Source organism: Sapajus apella, unplaced genomic scaffold (genome assembly GCF_009761245.1).
Source record: "Sapajus apella isolate SASKATOON/1434 unplaced genomic scaffold, GSC_monkey_1.0 scaffold6, whole genome shotgun sequence".
Lineage (NCBI taxonomy): Eukaryota > Metazoa > Chordata > Mammalia > Primates > Cebidae > Sapajus > Sapajus apella.
In genome coordinates, this window is record NW_022436946.1 from 5,412,300 (window position 1) to 5,430,488 (window position 18,189).

At 35.8% G+C, this 18,189-nt stretch overlaps 1 protein-coding gene across 14 annotated transcripts in view; it reads right to left on the bottom strand.

Moving 5' to 3' along the window:
- UTRN (utrophin) overlaps nucleotides 1–18,189 on the bottom strand; it is a 536,298-nt gene that overhangs the window by 30,188 nt on the left and 487,921 nt on the right. For all 14 annotated transcript variants that reach the window (XM_032274352.1, XM_032274350.1, XM_032274358.1 and 11 more), the window contains one exon: nucleotides 2,921–3,057. In XM_032274352.1, the coding sequence (XP_032130243.1) occupies nucleotides 2,921–3,057 (137 nt within the window). The remainder of the gene's footprint in view (nucleotides 1–2,920; nucleotides 3,058–18,189) is intronic.

An 18,189-nucleotide genomic window follows, 5' to 3' on the forward strand; every position in this document is an offset into this window, starting at 1 on the left:
ATGGATTTGTTTACTCCCTTCTACTAATAATTCATTTTCCCCATAAATCCCCTCCTCCATGCATGCATGTGTAATTACTGGGCAGAAGATAAAACATTACATTTGCAAGGATGAAAAAGAAAGAAGTGAAAGAAAATTCTAATTAGCTTCATAAATAACTTCAACACATTTGCCACCTCACTGGTTTTTCTCCAATGTTCTCCTCCCACAAATAGGAGAATAAACAAAATCAAACTTTTTTATTACTCACTCACATAAATTGTTACACCAAGCGGCCCTGTCCTAGAAAGGGCTCAGCTGAAAAGTGAACTATATCAAATCCCAAGAGCTTGGTTGAGTATTAAATAAAGAAAACCTGCCCACTATAACCAGTAGTTCATAAATCTTTCCAATAAGGATCTTGGGGCGTTGGACGCAAGCTTATACTCCTTCCTATCTTTCTCTTGTTTTCCCCTCACCAAAAATGCTCATAAATTCATCTTCAATTGAATGAACTGAAGTGAGGCACTTTCAGAATTATACCCCCAAATCTTAGCACAGAATTATTTGACATGCTTTCTTGTTAATTCTTACCTAATAGAGTCACTCAGAATAGGGTGATTGATGCCAATGATTATTTTGACATTGAAAGGCAAATTAAAAATGTTTTAAAGGAGTATAAATATGTATCTGTCTGCATGAATCCTGGAAAGGATGTAGATATTTGGGATGCAAAATGCCAATGGTTTAGCAAAGGATTAAAAGGCACATCATTTAGTTCAAACCTACCAAATTATCCCGTAAATTAAAGCACCAAGTAATAATTCTGTACCTCAGAATTATGCATTCCAAAGGTTAATTGGATGGGACATAAACAAAAGTACAGTTTTGTCTTTATCCTAAGGTGTCAGCACAGTTAAACCATATATTACACTAAAACAAATAAGAATGTATTATCACACAGCTTTTTGAAGGAAAGGACAAAAGCATTTCCACAAATCAAAAAGAGGACCAAAAGTCTACCTTTCCTGAATGTATTCAAATAGCTCTCTTTAAATTGAAATTACTTTAATAAAATCTTTTCTAAACTGTACTATGCAAAAGAATGATTAGAAGGACTAGATCTGGCCAGACGCGGCAGCTCACACCTGTAATCCCAGCACTTTGGGAGGCTGAGGGGGGCAGATCACGAGGTCAGGAGATTGAGACCATCCTGGCCAACATGGTGAAACCCCATCTCTACTAAAATACAAAAAAAATTAGCCAGGAGTGGTGGCACACGCCTATAGTCCCAGCTACTCAGGAGGCTGGGGCAGGGGAATCACTTAAACCTGGGCGGCAGAGGATGCCATGAGCCGAGATCATGGCAGCGCACTACAGCCCGGGCAGCAGAGCAAGACTCCGTCTCAAGAAGAAAGAAAAAAAGAAAGACAGGCATAGATCTTAATTGTATACAGTTTGATATAAAGCAGAGTAATCAAAAAGTCAAAATTTTTTCTTACATTCTGTGTGTATGTGTTATATATGGACCTATCTACACATGCATTTGCACTGTATTTCTTTCTGTATACACACACATGACATTACCTATAGAGGGATAAATATATCTCCTATGCTTTGGCCGTGGTCTTTCTTAGCAGTTCCACAAACAAAAGAGATAAACTGGAACATACATTTAACAAAGTTTGATGTCTACAGGGATTTTTACAAAATCTATTTTGGTCTGCAGACTGAACAGTGTATTCTCCTATGTTGACATGTTTGAGACATCGACTATCACACTGCACTGAAATATTACCATTTCCTGATTGTCTCTCATGTACAAAATAAAATGAACTATGAATTTGAAGGTTAAAGTTTCATTTCAAAAAAATGCACTTGACTTTTTTTTATACTTCTTACAACAATTTTCTCTATTGTTTAGAAAGTAGAAAACTTCACACTTTTGAGTTTCTCTTCTCTAGCTCTCTGAGATGGTGTCTTTCTCTGACTAGAACTTCATTATGATATTCAACTAGGCACTCTGCTGATGATTAGTAACAAAAGCTCATTTTCCCCAAGATTCAACACAAGAAAATGGCCTTAGCAGGAATATTTATGCTGACATATTAAAAAGAAATTCAAAGATTTAAAATCTATCTATTTTGATCTTAACACATAATTGTTTAGTACCTTAAAATGACTTCTTTGCATTTTTTTCTAGGTCATTGAAAAACATTTTTTTCTTTTCATTTCAGGCTATAAATTCTTATTCCCTTTGCTTTATAATCCCGTAACTTCACCATCTTGAAACTTTCATCTATGCTAGCCAGCTCAAATGATACATTTTGAAGAAATATTTAAAGAGAGCTTTATAGATTACATTATATATTTAATGTATATATAATGTATATAATGTAATATATAAAGCTATCACAGTTTGTTGTTTCTATTTTTAATAAAAAATAGATTCAAAATATAATGTAATATTTTGATAGAATTTCAGCATAAATATCTGAATCAATAAAGTATTATATATAATAAATTTATATTAAAGAGATGCAAAGGAGTGTAAAGCATACTATGAGAAACAGCAAAACACCCCCATTAGGGAAAATGAAGGAAAATAAATAAAAGAATGAAAGACTATATAATGCCACAATTTAGGTATTTTTAAAAAGAAGAGAGATGATCACAAAAGAGATGACCACTTATTCAGGTTGATACATTAATACATATTTTTTAAGTTTAAAGACAGGTGTAAGGTTAAAATTGAAATTCTGGCTGTGACAATGTCAAAAGTGAATAGTAAAACTTCATGTTGTAAAGACTGATTCCAAGTTTAATGTACCTCTTCTAAAATGCAATTGGTATTAAACAATTTCTCTTTTGTTACTAACATAAAAAAGACAACATCAGACATAAATGTCCACACTAGACTTAATAGTAAAATCAAACTCACGTCTCTAAGTTGTCACCTTCAAGAACTGTCTGGACAGGCAGGTAACCAAGTCGCGGGTGTTTGGCAAAGTACTTCTTTGATCTGAACTTGTTCTTAAGCACCTTTGTGAAGTCCCGGACATCTTCCCCAGACGTTGTCTATAAGGTTGAAAAAAAATTACACTTCGCTTAGTAAAATTGAAGGCAATAACTATCTATAACACAATCAGAGCAGATGTAAATTGATGCAATTAAATGTCAACAATTTTGGTCGTTTTAAGCATTTTTGAAGTAAAGCACGGTCTCATAAAAACACTTGGCAATAATAACTCATAACTAAATATATCCAGTAATAAGTTTATCATTTTTCATTCTCTGTTGAAAATAAACCATAACTAGTTCATTTCCCCCGTATTTTCACACTTGGGCCAAAAAGTAAAATTAGCTTTGGAAACGTTATTGGTTGATTCTTATCACTTTAAAATTTGCAATTTGCTATTAATTTACTGATGACAGAGTATTGTGACTATTATATGGTTTTAACTAAGCTAATGGAAATTAGCCATAGACCCAATGCTGGCTCCACACAACCCAGTATATATTCTAGCGGAAAAAAAGAAAAGACAATAAATAAGAAAGAAAGAGCAGGGCCACGTTGGTGCTTTAGTTGGGAAGGAATGCTGTCGATTTCTTTGTGCTTTCCCAACTAGGTAGACATATAGTTATTTTACCTGAACTACATTTTTAATATAAAGTGTCCCTGTTTCCTTGGGTATTTCTAATGATTGATAATCATTTAGGGTGATAGGGGCTAACACCACCCCAGCCCCACGCCATCATCCTATTCCACGAACTATTGTTCTCCAAGCCCCAGTTGTCTACTGTATATCACAATTCCAGTTTCTATTTGCAATACAGATATCAACTGTGATCTTTCTGAAGATGTATTTAAAATATTTACATTATCTGCATAGAACTGAATGAAGACCATGATCCTCTGGCTCCAAGTTGGCTGCTCAACCTACCACTCATGATACATCACTCCCTCCGAGAGAGAGAGAGAGAGAGAGAGAGAGAGAGAGAGAGAGAAACTTTCTCATACTCACAGAAACTGAGTGATAAGTATATTTGCTTACGTGCTGCCTGCTCCCTGTCCCCACCCTTCATTTTTTCCTCCACAACATGCATGCCCAGGACTCACGGAAACTTGTTTCGCGAACAGAAACTTGCTCTTTTTTTTAAGACAGTCTTGCTCTGTCGCCCAGGCTGGAATGCAATGGTACGATCTCAGCTCCCTGCAATCTCTGCCTCCCAGGTTCAAGCAATACTCATGCCTCAGCCTCTCAAGTAGCTGGGACTACAGGCACACACCACTAGGCCCGGCTAATTCTTGTATTTTTAGTAGAGACAGGGTTTCACTATGTTGGCCAGGCTGGTCTCGAACTCCTGACCTCAACTGATCCACCTGCCTCAGATTCCCAAAGTGCTGGGATTACAGGTGTGAGCCACTGCACCCAGCCAAAAACTTAAACACCCAACTGTTTTTGAAAACAACTACGTTCTGAGTCAACCATTATATAGTTTTGCCACTTTCTATCCATTCCGATTCTATCAAAATAAGTCTGCTTCTAGTAAATAATTAAGGGAACTTTTGATCGTCTCGGCTTCCAAAGCAGAGGTTAGGCATGATTAAGCCACAGCTACTTACCATCTAAAATTCATCAGATTGTACGCTGACAAAACAAACAAACAAAAATCTGGAAAAAGGTGCCAGCCCCATGCTATCACCAGGCCTTGCCATCAGATTCACAATGACCAATCTTTTCCTGAATAACTGAATATTAACTACATAATAATCTGCAGTTATATGGATATAGGCCTTCCCAAATTCAAAGCAAAAGTGCAGAAGAAAAAGCTAGTCATGAAAAGAAAAAGAATTCAAGGAAACCCTGTGGAGGAAAAAGGGCTGTTATCAGAGTGATGGTTTGAGGTTATTCAGCTCTCACTAGGCAGAAAAGGAAAATGTAGAATGTAGTTGGGAGCAAATAAGAAAACTTTTAGAGAAGGAGTATCTGGGTCTGAAAATAAAGCCAAAAGGATATATCATCCGCTGTAAAGGATGTTCACATCTTTTGCAGTGTGTATCACAACTGCAGATAATTAAGTTTAGAGATATGTTTACTCTGAATGTGTTGATAAGGAAGGAAAAAAAAAGTTTCCATAATAAAATGCATACAGACGACCTGTGTGTAAGGATAAGCATTTATGACCCAATTTATTTCTTTTCTGCTCTTAGTGCACTGTTAATATAGAGAGAAATACTTAATGAGGAATGGCTCTAGCTTTTGCCTGGGAGTAAACTCCACACCTAGCAATGTGAAAGTTTTGATCTCTTAGGCCAGTGGTTTTCAAGCCATATCTAGTCTTCACAGCCAGCCCTGAGTGGGTGAGAGAAAAGGCCAGGAGGGCAGGGCATCAGCCCCCCTTTCCAGTCTGCCTCAGAAAGAGTATGGTACAGTATATACTTCAGGAGTTTTCGGTCTATTCATACAGTTAAACAACCATCACCACTATCTAATTACAGATCATTTTCATCAACCCAAAGAGGAAATCTGTACCCATGACCCTCCTCCTCCCACAACTTATGGCAAGCATTAATCTACTTTCTCTATGAATCTGCTTATTCTGGACAATTCATATAAATAAATTCATATAATACATGGTCTTTTATGACTTCCTTCTTTTACTAAGCATCATATTCTTCTTCTAGTTTATTTATATTTGGGTTCCAACATGAACTTTTGCTTGGGAAAAAATGACAAATTATTCAAAAGTACAAGTCCAATTCCACATCATACTTTCTTTAGCTAAATATTTTCAAGCATGAAAGACCAAAGCAAAACCAACCAATGAACAAACAAACAAAAAATACCCCTCTCTATCCCATGCACAAAATAACCAACGAACACCTACCTGCCTTCTTAAAAAGTTATAGCAGTTACTGAAATTAAATAGTTTCTAATAATACTTATATTTACATGTTTTTAAAAATTAGTACACATTCACACAGAAATTGCTTATTTGTATTTCCTTGGGAAAAAGCTAGCACGAAAAGTTGTAATCTAAGAGCATTAACTCACTAGTGTCATAAACTTTATGCAATATTAAAAGAAAAAGTGAAAAATAATTCATCCCACAGGAACTGGGGATTATATTCAGATTATCAGAATGTAATTCTTCAGCTGGGATAGAGCCAATAAAATGAATTAAGCCCAATTTTGCACCAAAAATCTTAAAATATTTATATATAGTTAATCCAATTTTTATTATATAATGATAGTTCCTAATATTTCTCTATTTTTAAGTGCTAAAGCAATGCTTTTGTTAAGAAGAAAAAAAAAAGAAAAAGAGAACAACCCTTCTACCATAATAAATACAACCAAACTCAACTCTATCTTTACACTAGGTAAAATACATTTTTCTTTTCTTTTTTAAGCAAATAACTATTAATATTATGATAGAAAGATAAAATTGAAAGGAACACTCATTACTATACAAATTATCCAACATTTTAAAAGCATTTCTTGGAAGATTAGGTTTCTGTTTATTTTTGCAAGGAGAGGAGAACTGATTTTGCAGATCCCATTAGATCAAACACAAGGGGTAACATGTTAGCATAGGACCTTGTACCTTATAAATTGTTTTCCTTCAACCTCATTTAACCATCATGGTCTCTGAGGTGATTATTATCAGATTTTCGAAGCCTAAGTAAACTCACACTAAGCCTTTCATGGACTCCAACCAAGCTCAGTCAGGAAAATGTTTTTGCAAACCTGAGTCTTTTCACGAGACTATGTCACTGCTTCTAGAAAAATGAAACTGTTTAAAGTTTTGAAAAAGAAAGAATCCATAGCCATTGGATAAAATATCTATTATTATATCCTAAATTTTTCCTTCATTTTAAATAAAGTACTGCTTAGATGCCATGTGGTTAGTTTTTTTAAAAATTATTTGAAAATGTCATTTTATAAATAGGCTGGGTGCAGTGGCTTACACCTGTAACCCCAGCACTTTGGGAGGCCAAGGAGGGTGGATCACTTGAACTCAGGAGTTCAAGTCCAGCCTGGGCAACATGGTGAAACCCTGTCTCTCTATATAAAAAAAAAAAAAAAAAAAAAAAAAAAAAAAAAAGGTAGGCATGATGGCATGGTGCTGCAGTCACAGCTACTTAAAAAAGATTTAAATGGCATATGTAAGACAGGTTTAGTGTAAGTACAACTAGAAACAAAAATAAATACACATGAAGGAGTAAAAATAAAATAAAAATTGCCAGCTCCTTGACCATCCAGAGATAACCATTCATAAAATGTGGGTGACTCGATTGATTTATTTTTATAATTAATTTTATTTTAAGGTAAAACAAAATATATACACACAAGATGTACTGCTTAATGAAATATTATCAGTATACCACCCTGGTTAGAAAACAGAACTTTGCTGTGCATTCCAGATACCCCTTCCAGGCTTTCCATCTCCATTATTACCAGTAACTTCATCTTTAGAAGTAGTACATAACTTATGTTTCAAAAATAGTTCATCACTCCAATGTCTATCCTTAGTTTTGTTCATTTTTTAAAAATCCAATGTATTTTAAATCACTTTTAATCTACAGGTGTCTCCTTCACACCTGCCATTTTGCTATAGTTTGTCTGTTGGAAAACCCAGACAATTTGACACGTGGAGCCTTCCAGAGTCTGGATTTTGCAGAATGTATATTTTTGGTACAGATCAGCACTTTCCTCTGTCCTCCTGATAACCTCCTGCAAATTTGCAACTAGATCCAGATAATGCATCAGATTTTTGTCAAGACAATTGGTGGTACTTGGCAGTGTTTTAGGAGGCACATAATAGCTGTCATCTCTCATGTTATCTTAGCAGCTGTTCATGCTATGTGTCCGTATCCATTCATTGGGGATTACAAAATGGTATCATTCTATCATTCATTTTTCATTTATTAGTTGAAATACTTTGTGATGGTTAGCATTGACTGTCAACTTGATTGGACTGAGGGATGCGAAGTACTGTGCCTGGGTGTGTCTGTGAGGGTGTTGTCAAAGGAGATTAACATTTGAGTCAGTGGACTGGGAGAGGCGGATACACACCCAAACTGGCTGGGTGCCATCTATTCAGTGGGCACCATCTAATCGGCTGCCTGTATGGCTAGAATAAAGCAACAGTAGAAGATGGAACAGCAGACTTGCTGAGTCCTCTGGCCTTCATCTTTTTCCGTGCTGGATGCTTCCTGCCCTCAAACAAGACTCCAGGTTCTTCAACTTTTGGACTCTTAGATCAGTGGTTTGCCAGGAGCTCTCAGGCCTTTGGCCACAGACTGAAGGCTGCACAGTTGGCTTCCCTATTTTTGAGGTTTGGGGACTCGGACTGCTTCCTTTTTCCTCAGCTTGCAGACAGCCTATTGTGGGACTTCACCTTGTGATCATGTGAGTCAATACTCCTTAAACTCCCCTTCATATATATGTATCTGTCCTAATAGTTCTGACCCTCTAGAGAACTCTGTCCAATACATACTTTTATAAAGAAACATCACTACAGCTAACACCTAGGTACTCTGTGGTACAGTTCATTTAGAAATGTCAGAATAAATGTTTGACTCTATTATTGATCAATTTTCAATATTATAAAATGGTTTCCTATCATCTTCCAAAGATGATCAATGCTTTTTTTTTTCAATATCATGAGGAACTCAAAGATTTTAATGTATTTGATAAGCTTCAATCTATTACAACTCTCATTATTGAAGGTCAAGGTCATCTGGCAACTTTTAATGTGGCTCTCACAGTCTTCAATAGCTTCTTTATTAGCTACTATTACAAGATGTTCCAAGCACCCCTTTTAGGTCCTTCCAGTGTTAATAGGCATTTTCATTGCACGGAGCTGGGAAATACGCATTTGAAGGTAAAATTTCTCTTGAAGTTACATTGATGATTCCAGTTCAGATTTCTGATTTGACCTAACTTGTTTTCTAATACACCTCTATGTCCTTTTTTCAAACCCAAAAAATCTGGTTCTCAAGGACATAGAGATGATAGACCTAGACAATCCCATAGTTATTCATTTCCTTTTTTCCATATTATGTACATAACAGTTTTAGAACACTAATAAACTAATGTTTTAACTAATCATTTCCCATATGATTAGTGTAAACATTAAAATATAGATTTACTTTTCCATTTTCCCCCCATTCATAAAGTAGTTACACTGGCATGCTTTATGTGTAATTACGTAATTTTGTTCCTTAACTCTTTTTCTTAAAATTGCTTTATATGAGATTTGGTCTTGATACTTCCGTTGCTCAATTTTGGTAGTATAATTAATTTTCCTAAACGTTTAGAATGAAGTGAGGTTGAGGAAAGCTTTTCTAACTCTTCTCTTGCTTTTGCGTGGTATTTACAAATACAATACGTGTCTGAATCTATTCAGCCTGCTATAACAGAATACTTATGGACTAAGTGGCTTAAATAAAACAGCAGAAATTTATCTCTCACAGTTCTGGAGGCTGGTAAGTCCAAGATCAAAGCACTGGCAGATCTGTTGTCTAGTAAGTCTGCTTCCTGGGTCATACAAAGCCATCTTTTCACTGTGTCCTCCCATGGTGAAGAGAGAGCTCTCTGGGGTCACTTTTACAAGTGCACTAATTTCATTCATGACAGCTCCATCCTCATGACCTAATCACTTCCAAAGGCCCCATTTCCTAACACTATCACATTGGAGATTAAATTTTAACCCTAGAGTTTTTGGGGACATAAACATTCCATTCATAGCAGCACCTGAGTTTGGGACTTCCTGGTCCTGTTCCCCAACACCCTCTCCCAGCACACATGCACATTTTGAACTAGGCCTTCTTTTATTTCTGTTGCCTGAGATGCTCCATGTTGATTCTCTTCCCAGAAGTTTTGCTCAGCGTTGGACCTTCTTTCTGGAAGGAAGCTCTGATGGAGCAGGCAGGAGCATTCTAGAAATGTCACACCTTTTTACCCTAGTCTTTGTGCATAGCAAAGCCCCGCCAGGTTTAGTTCTGCTCTCAAACCAGCTTTCCACTGAAGATCTGTTGCCTATTTTGGGTTCTTAGGCACCCTTACCTCCTTCTCCTTCCTCTCATACAGGCAGTGACATCTTGTAGGTTCTGTGGTCGACAGTGGCTTCTGGCCACCTGGATTTATTTTGGATCTCTCTTGTCATCTAGTTTGGTTTTAAACATCGCACATTTTTGTTTTGCTGTCTAGTCATTCTCTTTACAAATGTCTTTTTATAAATGTAACTACTTTACAAATGGGAGGAAAATGGTAAAGGCAAAAGACATGGAAAAACTCTGAAGCCATGCTACCACCATCTTCCCCAAATCCCTCTGGACTGATTTTTCAACAAGCACATAAAAATTCACATATACAAATTAGGGCTGTCCTTCAAATTGTCATTTTTGGAAAGCTAATGATGGTGACTCACTGTGAAAAGCATTTTAGAACTGAACCTACACAGATAAGTGGGCATGTGAATTCTGAAAATGTACTTGACTCCACTGTACCGCTATTAAGTAGCGGTAAGACAATGAAAACTTACCTGTATAATAAGAATTAATCAGTTTTTTACTTATTCCCCACCAACTAATATAAATGAATGAATAAAACGTGGAAAGTGTCACTGAAATAAAATCCACCCTGTGATACAACTATCTGTATAAGTTTGTCCCGAAACCCTAAAGAAAATAATTTGTAAGGTGAAATTAGATAATATTTTTACTCTTGAAATTTTATTTTACCAACCAAAATACAGTTAGGAAATTTTAAATTTTCTTCTATTTTATCCTTGATAGAGAACAAATATAAATACCTCATATGGAAAGTAATTTAGAGTTCCTCTATCTTTTGCTTGAGTTTGTGTATCTTTATATGAATGCATGTGTATCCTTCTACATGTCCCTGTTCATATTCCAAACTGTATAATCTTACTTTATGCTGACAGCTATGCACCACCAAACTTCAAAAGCATTAATATATGGCTGAAAGTTCCCTTTTCAGTAATATATATCAAAAAGAGCAGCAAGGATAAGGAATAGAAGAATCTAGAATGTAGAAAAGCTGACCCCCACAGTATTCACAGTAAAGTGATCGTTGAATAAACTGCTTTACTAGGTCAGCTCAAAGGACTCTTACTATTATCCCCAAAGACCCACAAAGCAGCACACAAAAAGAAGCTATTTACAATGCTACCAAATAACCTAAACCTCATAACACATAACTTCTAATTGCCGAATAATATAAACAAGAAAAAGAATCACAAATAAAGAAACAAAACCACATTTGTTTTAATTCTCGCAATAATTTTGGAGTTGGGGGGGGTCACTGCTTAATTTAAGATATCAGTTTTAACTAATTTCTTAATGCTCCGAAAATGGATTTTGATTGTTAATTACAAATATGAATAAGTTATATAGAGATGAAAACAAGGACTTACAAAGAGGTAAATCAAGGTTATATAAAAAAAAAACAAAACCACACAGTCATTTGGCACACAAGTAGAATAATTAAACATTATCATTTGGATCATGTACAAGTGCTAAAATCATTGTTGAACAGCACCCTCATTAGCAAGATTTACTTCTTAAATATAGAAATCAGTAGTCCCAACTGGTATACGCATACTGCTAAGCAGTACATTTCATTATCACAGGACTTATTTTAAAGACATTCTTAACAGGTTTTTTTTCTTGTTGTTGTTAACTATAAAACAACCCCTCAGTTTTATTTAAGTTTCAATCATTTCAACAAGTTGAAATTCAGGCACATTTGAATTCCATGGATAGGATGCAATCAGTAAGAAAAGCTCAGAGACTTTCAAGTCTTAATGAAAAAATATGAAGCTAAAAATATCAGCATTAGCAGAATCACGAAGGAGTCAAGAGTAAGCAGCATGATAAGTCTTCCTAAGTAAGATGGATTTTGCCCAAACTTCACCTTAGAAGCTAATGACAAATCTAAATGCACTGGGCCTACTGGGAAAATGAAAAGGTGGGCAGCAGCTGAAACACGACTTCAGGGTGCTGAGGTCAGAGAAACAGCCGTGATGCTGCGTTTTCAGTACATTGGCAAACACCTCACGGCCATCTAAAGAGACAAGACTGCCAAAAAACAAACTACCCTAACTCAAGGTAGAGCTTTCCAAAGAATGAATCAGCATTTTTATAATATTAGATTTTTATAGTCTTATGAAGCATATTGATGCTGGTAGGGGTGGAGAGGTTGCTCAAAACAACTGCTTCTAGATTTGTTTTCTTTGTTCTTTATGTGTTTATGTTTTTGTTTTTTGCCAATGGCATACAGCTCATAAAGAAAAAGCATAATTTATTTTTTAACTTACAAGAGAATTCCGATTTTTTTTTTACTAGAAAGTTGTGATTCTTCTCACTGAAAATATGATTCTTCTTATGGAAAATGTGTAATTTCAGTTTATTTCTCTCTATATTAATCAACATCAACAAGAATACTTTTGAACCTCTTGCTTTAAAAACAACGGTACTTGCTTAAAACCTGCAATACAAATCTGTTTCGAGTGGTATTGATTTAACAAGCTGTTTCTCATTGAGGTATTTTTTTCCTGTCTTCCCTCTTCTCACCAAATTCAACAAAGCTACCAAAACAAACTAGTCCTATGTAAAGCTCAGCAACTGAACTATGACATTGACAATGAACCTACCCTTGACACTGAAATACTGGAAGTAGTTGATGTTGTTGGCCTTTCAAGCTACAAAATTTTGCAAGTATCCCATCTCTTCTCCCTGAGCTAAAAGGTCTCTCAAACTTTTCTATCCCGGCTAACCTTTTCTTACTTCTCTCCTTTTAGTATTTCCTCCATTTCCTTTCCCTGTTTCTCATTTTCCCACCATGGATAGTATTACTATCATGCGCAAACAGCCTATCTATCTACCTTTCTTTCTCCATTACAGTGGATTCTGTGTTCTTCTACACATTCCCTTACATTTTGTTCATAATTAATATTTCAACCTATCACCTTGAATCAGTCCTGATGCTCCCATCATAATGCCATCTTCTACATAATCTTGTCCATTATTGGCTGTATAATCTCTCTTTCACAAAAACCAAGAGAAAAGGATGTTTACACTTGAGAGGGTTCAGGACACACTACCTCCAAATATAGCACATAGGCAGTTGAGAAAACAGCAGACACAGCAAGATCTCTCCGGCCTTCTCCCACCCTTCTTCCCTAAAGGGTCATAAGATCCTTGTTTGAGATGTGCCCTCCCTATTCCCAGAGGGAAGAAACATCCTCATATCCGAAGGCAAAAGGACACAGAGAAGGATCTGAACAAACAGGCCTCGCTAAGTTCCCCTAGTTCATTATCATTAGGTCGTATCTTCTTGTTCAATCGTAGTTCTACATAACTGTCCACTCTTCATCAAACCTAAGCATAAAAATACATAGGCTTCCATGTTTCTTTGGGTCTTCTCTTCCTGATAAAGGTTTCCTTGTCGTGCAACATTTATATTAAATAAATGTGTATGCTTTTCTCTTGTTAATCTGTCTTTTGTTATAGGAGCCTCAACGGTGAAACTAAGATGGGAACAAAATATTATTTTTTCTCTCCTACACACCATGTTCCCCTTAGCTTCACCTACTAAAGCCAGTGTGCCCTTCCCCTCTCCTTTGATGACACAATGCCAGACAGGGCTATCATCTGTCACTTCTAGAGATGTAGTGATGACCTTCTAAAAGCCATCTCATCTCTAAAACCTTCTATGTCCCACTTCAGTCACACATTGGGGTATGGCCAAACCCCAGGCCTCATCATAACTTAAAACAGCGTTTAGTCCAAAATCTCTAACTTGAAAAAAATCTTTCACTGACTGGAATCTTCTGGCTCTTCTTCTCACTTCTTATATTATAAATAAACCATTTCTTTGCCTATCATCTTGATCTCTAGCCCTTTACCCCACCTTGGGATATCTTCAGCATGAGGATACCCCAAATCAACCACAGTATCATTAACACCTTTGAATTCTTCACTCCCTTGGCCTTCGAATATACTTTTCGTCTTTTAATTCTAAAGCTGCTGAGCAATGATGGAGTCACAAACTACAAATCCTTGCCAATTAACCTCAGCTGAACTCTTGTGGCAAGGTAGCAATCAGTTTACGCATCTCTGTGTGACTCACAATTGACCCTGATAGCTATTCCAAACATTTTCCATTCTCCTTAGTATTTAACTCTATCCAGTTCTCTCCCACTGTCAGCAATTGCATGAACTTTTATAAATCACGTGAAATTCATCATTCTCTCCAATTTAAAGAAGAAATATCTTTGGTTCACCCATTATGAAAAACAGTCTAAAGGTCCTTTAAAAAATTCAAAATAGAACTAGCATATCATCCAGTAATCCCACTTCTGGGTACATATCCAAAGAAAATAAAATCATTATCTCCAAACGATCTTTATACTCCTATGTTCACTGCAGCACTATTCACAATAGCCAAGACATGGAATCCACTTAAGTATCCTACAACAGTTAAATGGGTAAAGAAAATACAATGAAATATATCCAGCCATAAAAAAGAAGGAAATCCTGTCATTTGCAATAACTTAGATAATGACCTGGAGGACATTTTATGAAGTGAAATAACCCAGATACAGAAAGACAAATATTGCATGATCTCATTTATATGTGGAATCTTTCAAAAAAAAAAAAAGTCAAACTCATAGTCACAGAGAGTAGAATGGTGGTGACTAGGGGCTGAGGGGTGGAGGAAAAGAGAAGAGACTGGTCAAAGGGTATAAACTTTCAGTTATATGATGAATCAATTCTGAAGACCTAATGCACAGCATGTGACTATAGATAATACAATTGAAATTCACTAATAGAGTAAATCTCATCTCAAGAAACAAAATCACACACTATCTTTTATATGCCCTAACAACATATGAAAATGTTTCTAATTTGAATTAAATTTTGGTTACTTACAACAAAGATGATTTTAAAGAAGATCTGAGTAAGGCAATTTTTCACTATGAAATTAAATCGCCATAAATAAAAAAGAAATTTAAATCTGAACATCTTTAATTTAAGATATAACTATTTATAAGATAAATGATAATCCCTGAATTCAAAGATGTAATGCATGGATAATAAGAAAAAAAATGACCACTATCTTGATTCATAAGCTTAATCATTCTAAAAAATATTACAGTCGTTGAATTTCTCCACAGAGGTCTTTTTTCTCCTTCATGAAATTTTCTCTGTATTTCCAGCTCCTAGCAAAATGCCTGGTATATAAAGGGCTATTCAACAAACATAATATTCCAGCAAAGATACATAAACCCATTTGCTAATGTGCAAATTGTGTGTGAGAGAGTGCGTGTGTGTGTATTTCTTTAATAGAGTTAAATTACTAAACCTATTAACTTTGCACAAACCACTTACCTTCTTGAAGACTTCGCTTTTTCTTTAAAATAAAGATAAGTTAGATGATCTCTAAGAGCTTTAATTCCAGCTTTATCATTCTATAATTAGTATTTATAAAGTCAGATATGAGCTCACTTAGATTTTATGAGGCAAATTTAACTAACACAGGGAAAAAAGTATAAAAATCATCCCAGTCCGCAAGGAGGTAAAAAGATAATTGAGAAGACAAAAACACCTCACCGTTAGAAAATGATACAATAGAACACAGAATCAAATACTAATTGGTAAAGTAAAGGTTATTTGCAGAGGCCCCTGAACTCAGTGCTTTGATGAGGGTAAAACCAGAGGAGCTGGCGGAGATTTCATACACAAAGTGGGAGTTGAGCTGTTTTTGTGAGAAAGTGGGATTTGGACATATGGAGACAGAATGATGACAGACACTAAACATCATCTGTGTCCTGTTGTCTCTTGAAAATCAGCTCTTCTTATTAAGCCTAATGAAAGAATTCTTAAATGTACAAATTTGGGTTATAGAATGGTAGAGAGAAATAAGATTTAAAAAAATCATATCCTAGAGAAATAAAAATTCTGCTACATTTCTTCAGATGATTTCTATATATATAAAAATTATCAATATCATAAAATATTTTCATGAGTTATAATAGTCATTCACATAGCATTAGTCTTCTTACCACTAAAGGCAAACATTATCATAAATAATAAGCAGATATGTTGGCAAAATATTTAGGGTGCTTTGTGGATTTAAAATAAGATTTCTAAATTGCAGAAAACTTTTAACAATAGAAACATTCAGAGTCAGCTATAAAGGACTTTGAAAAGGAAAGAGATGAAGTCAGTAAGGTGACTGGAGCATCTTCTTAATCAAAAAGGAGATGCGCTCTGAGAAATGCAAACATCAAGATCCACATGGGAAGGTCTGATCCACTCAACACTCAAGTGGTGCTTATTATCACCGTACTGAACAAATTCACGCTTGAGTTCATTTTCTAAGACAGACATGAAGTGACTTTAGGAAATGTTGGGTAAAAGATGGATAAACCATAAATAAAACTTAAAAGAGTAGCGCAGATGTAATGAATGTGGGTGAAAAGGAAGAAATTTCAGAAAGCAGTTAAATCAGGTCATTTATTGCTATTAAATGCAAGCATCTTTTTAAAGATTCAATTTACATATATTTTTAGTTATTTTATAAAACGTTGTAGGGTCAAATGCAGAAAGTGACCTGTCATACAGATGATTTATAAGTAGGTTGTTGATAAGATCACTACAAAGCCTCAGAAATCAGCAAAGGGCCTCCCAAAGCATGTCTTGAAAAAGGAAGCTATCCTTGTATAATGCAGGATATGCTGCAATCTTGGAAATGGTAACAGTGACTTTTGAAAGACTATGCAACAAGAACAGTTTTGGGTAACTTGCAGGTTTCATTTAAAATTGGTAGCTGGAGCGTGGAATTCATATGTGTATCAGTGATTCTTAAGCATGCTCCCACTGGCTGACAATTCTTGAAGATACATGGGTTCCAAACTGTTTGAGTATTTTGTAAAGCCATTAGGAATTTTATGTTTAAGACCATTTTGATATTTGGTATTTTGATATTAGAATTTTAGAATCAGCTTCCTAAATTTCTATAATAGCTATTATCATATAAATATTACTATTGTATTTTTCCCCAATCCAAATTCCTTACAATGATCCCCAGGGTTTTATACAATCTGATGGTTGCCTTTCTTTTTAATTCCATCTCCTGCTATTCTCTCTCTTTTGTCAAATTTGTCCCGGTTTCTTTCTGTTCCCTGGTCACACCTACCTCTTTCCCAACCCCAGTGTGGGCTTCAAGGATATTAGACCTATGTAGTTGCAGAGGGCCCTAAAATCACAAGGGTCTTGAACTGGATTTACTGCTCTGGTGTTGCCACCTTGAAAGTCTTAATAATTTTTAAACAGAGGCCTCCCCAGTTTCCTTTGGCACTGGGCACCTCCAGTTGTGTAGTCAGTGCTCCTTTCCATGCACCTGTTGGGGAACAGGTTCCACCTTCTGTAGCCCAGTCACACTAACCTTTTTTCCATCTCAGATCATTGTGTGTTCTGTTTATTCTTTCTGAAATATGCTTCTACTAGTTCTTTATAGGGCTGAATCTTTCTCAACCTTTGGTCTCAACTCAAATGTCAACTCAGACAAACCTCACTGATTTCTTTATCTAAAGTGTCTCTTCTCATCATTCTATCTCGTTATCCATTCCATTCTTTTCCTTAAAGGCACTTACTGCAATCTATAATAACCTCATTTACTTGTTTCCTTGTTCATTCTCACACATTCTTCCTCCTAAAGGGAGAGTAGAAGGAAAATCCACAATCTTGTCTTTCTCAGTATACCCTGATACATTATCAGAGCTGAAATTACCGACAAGGATTGTCTCCTTGACCAAATTTGTGTTGGCGTCCTGTAAGCTCGGTTCTCTACAGAATCCTTGGCCTACAAAAACTGCAGATTTTCAGCACGAATCATTTTGCCAATCCTGTTCCACCCACTTCTCCATCAAAAGACTTCAACAAACATGAACATAATTTCTAACAGTTCAAGGCCACATCCCTAGGATGACCCCAAAAAAAAAGGGATCATTAAGGCAGCTGCCCCTGTAAAGCATCTGCCAGAAAAACAAAATCCAGGCTGTCAAAAGAATTTACTGTTTGCTCTAGCTAACACCTGAAAACAGGCAGGTCTCTGCTCATTCTTAGGGCATTTACTACAAAGGGCTTACAATGGTAAATCCTTCCTCTGT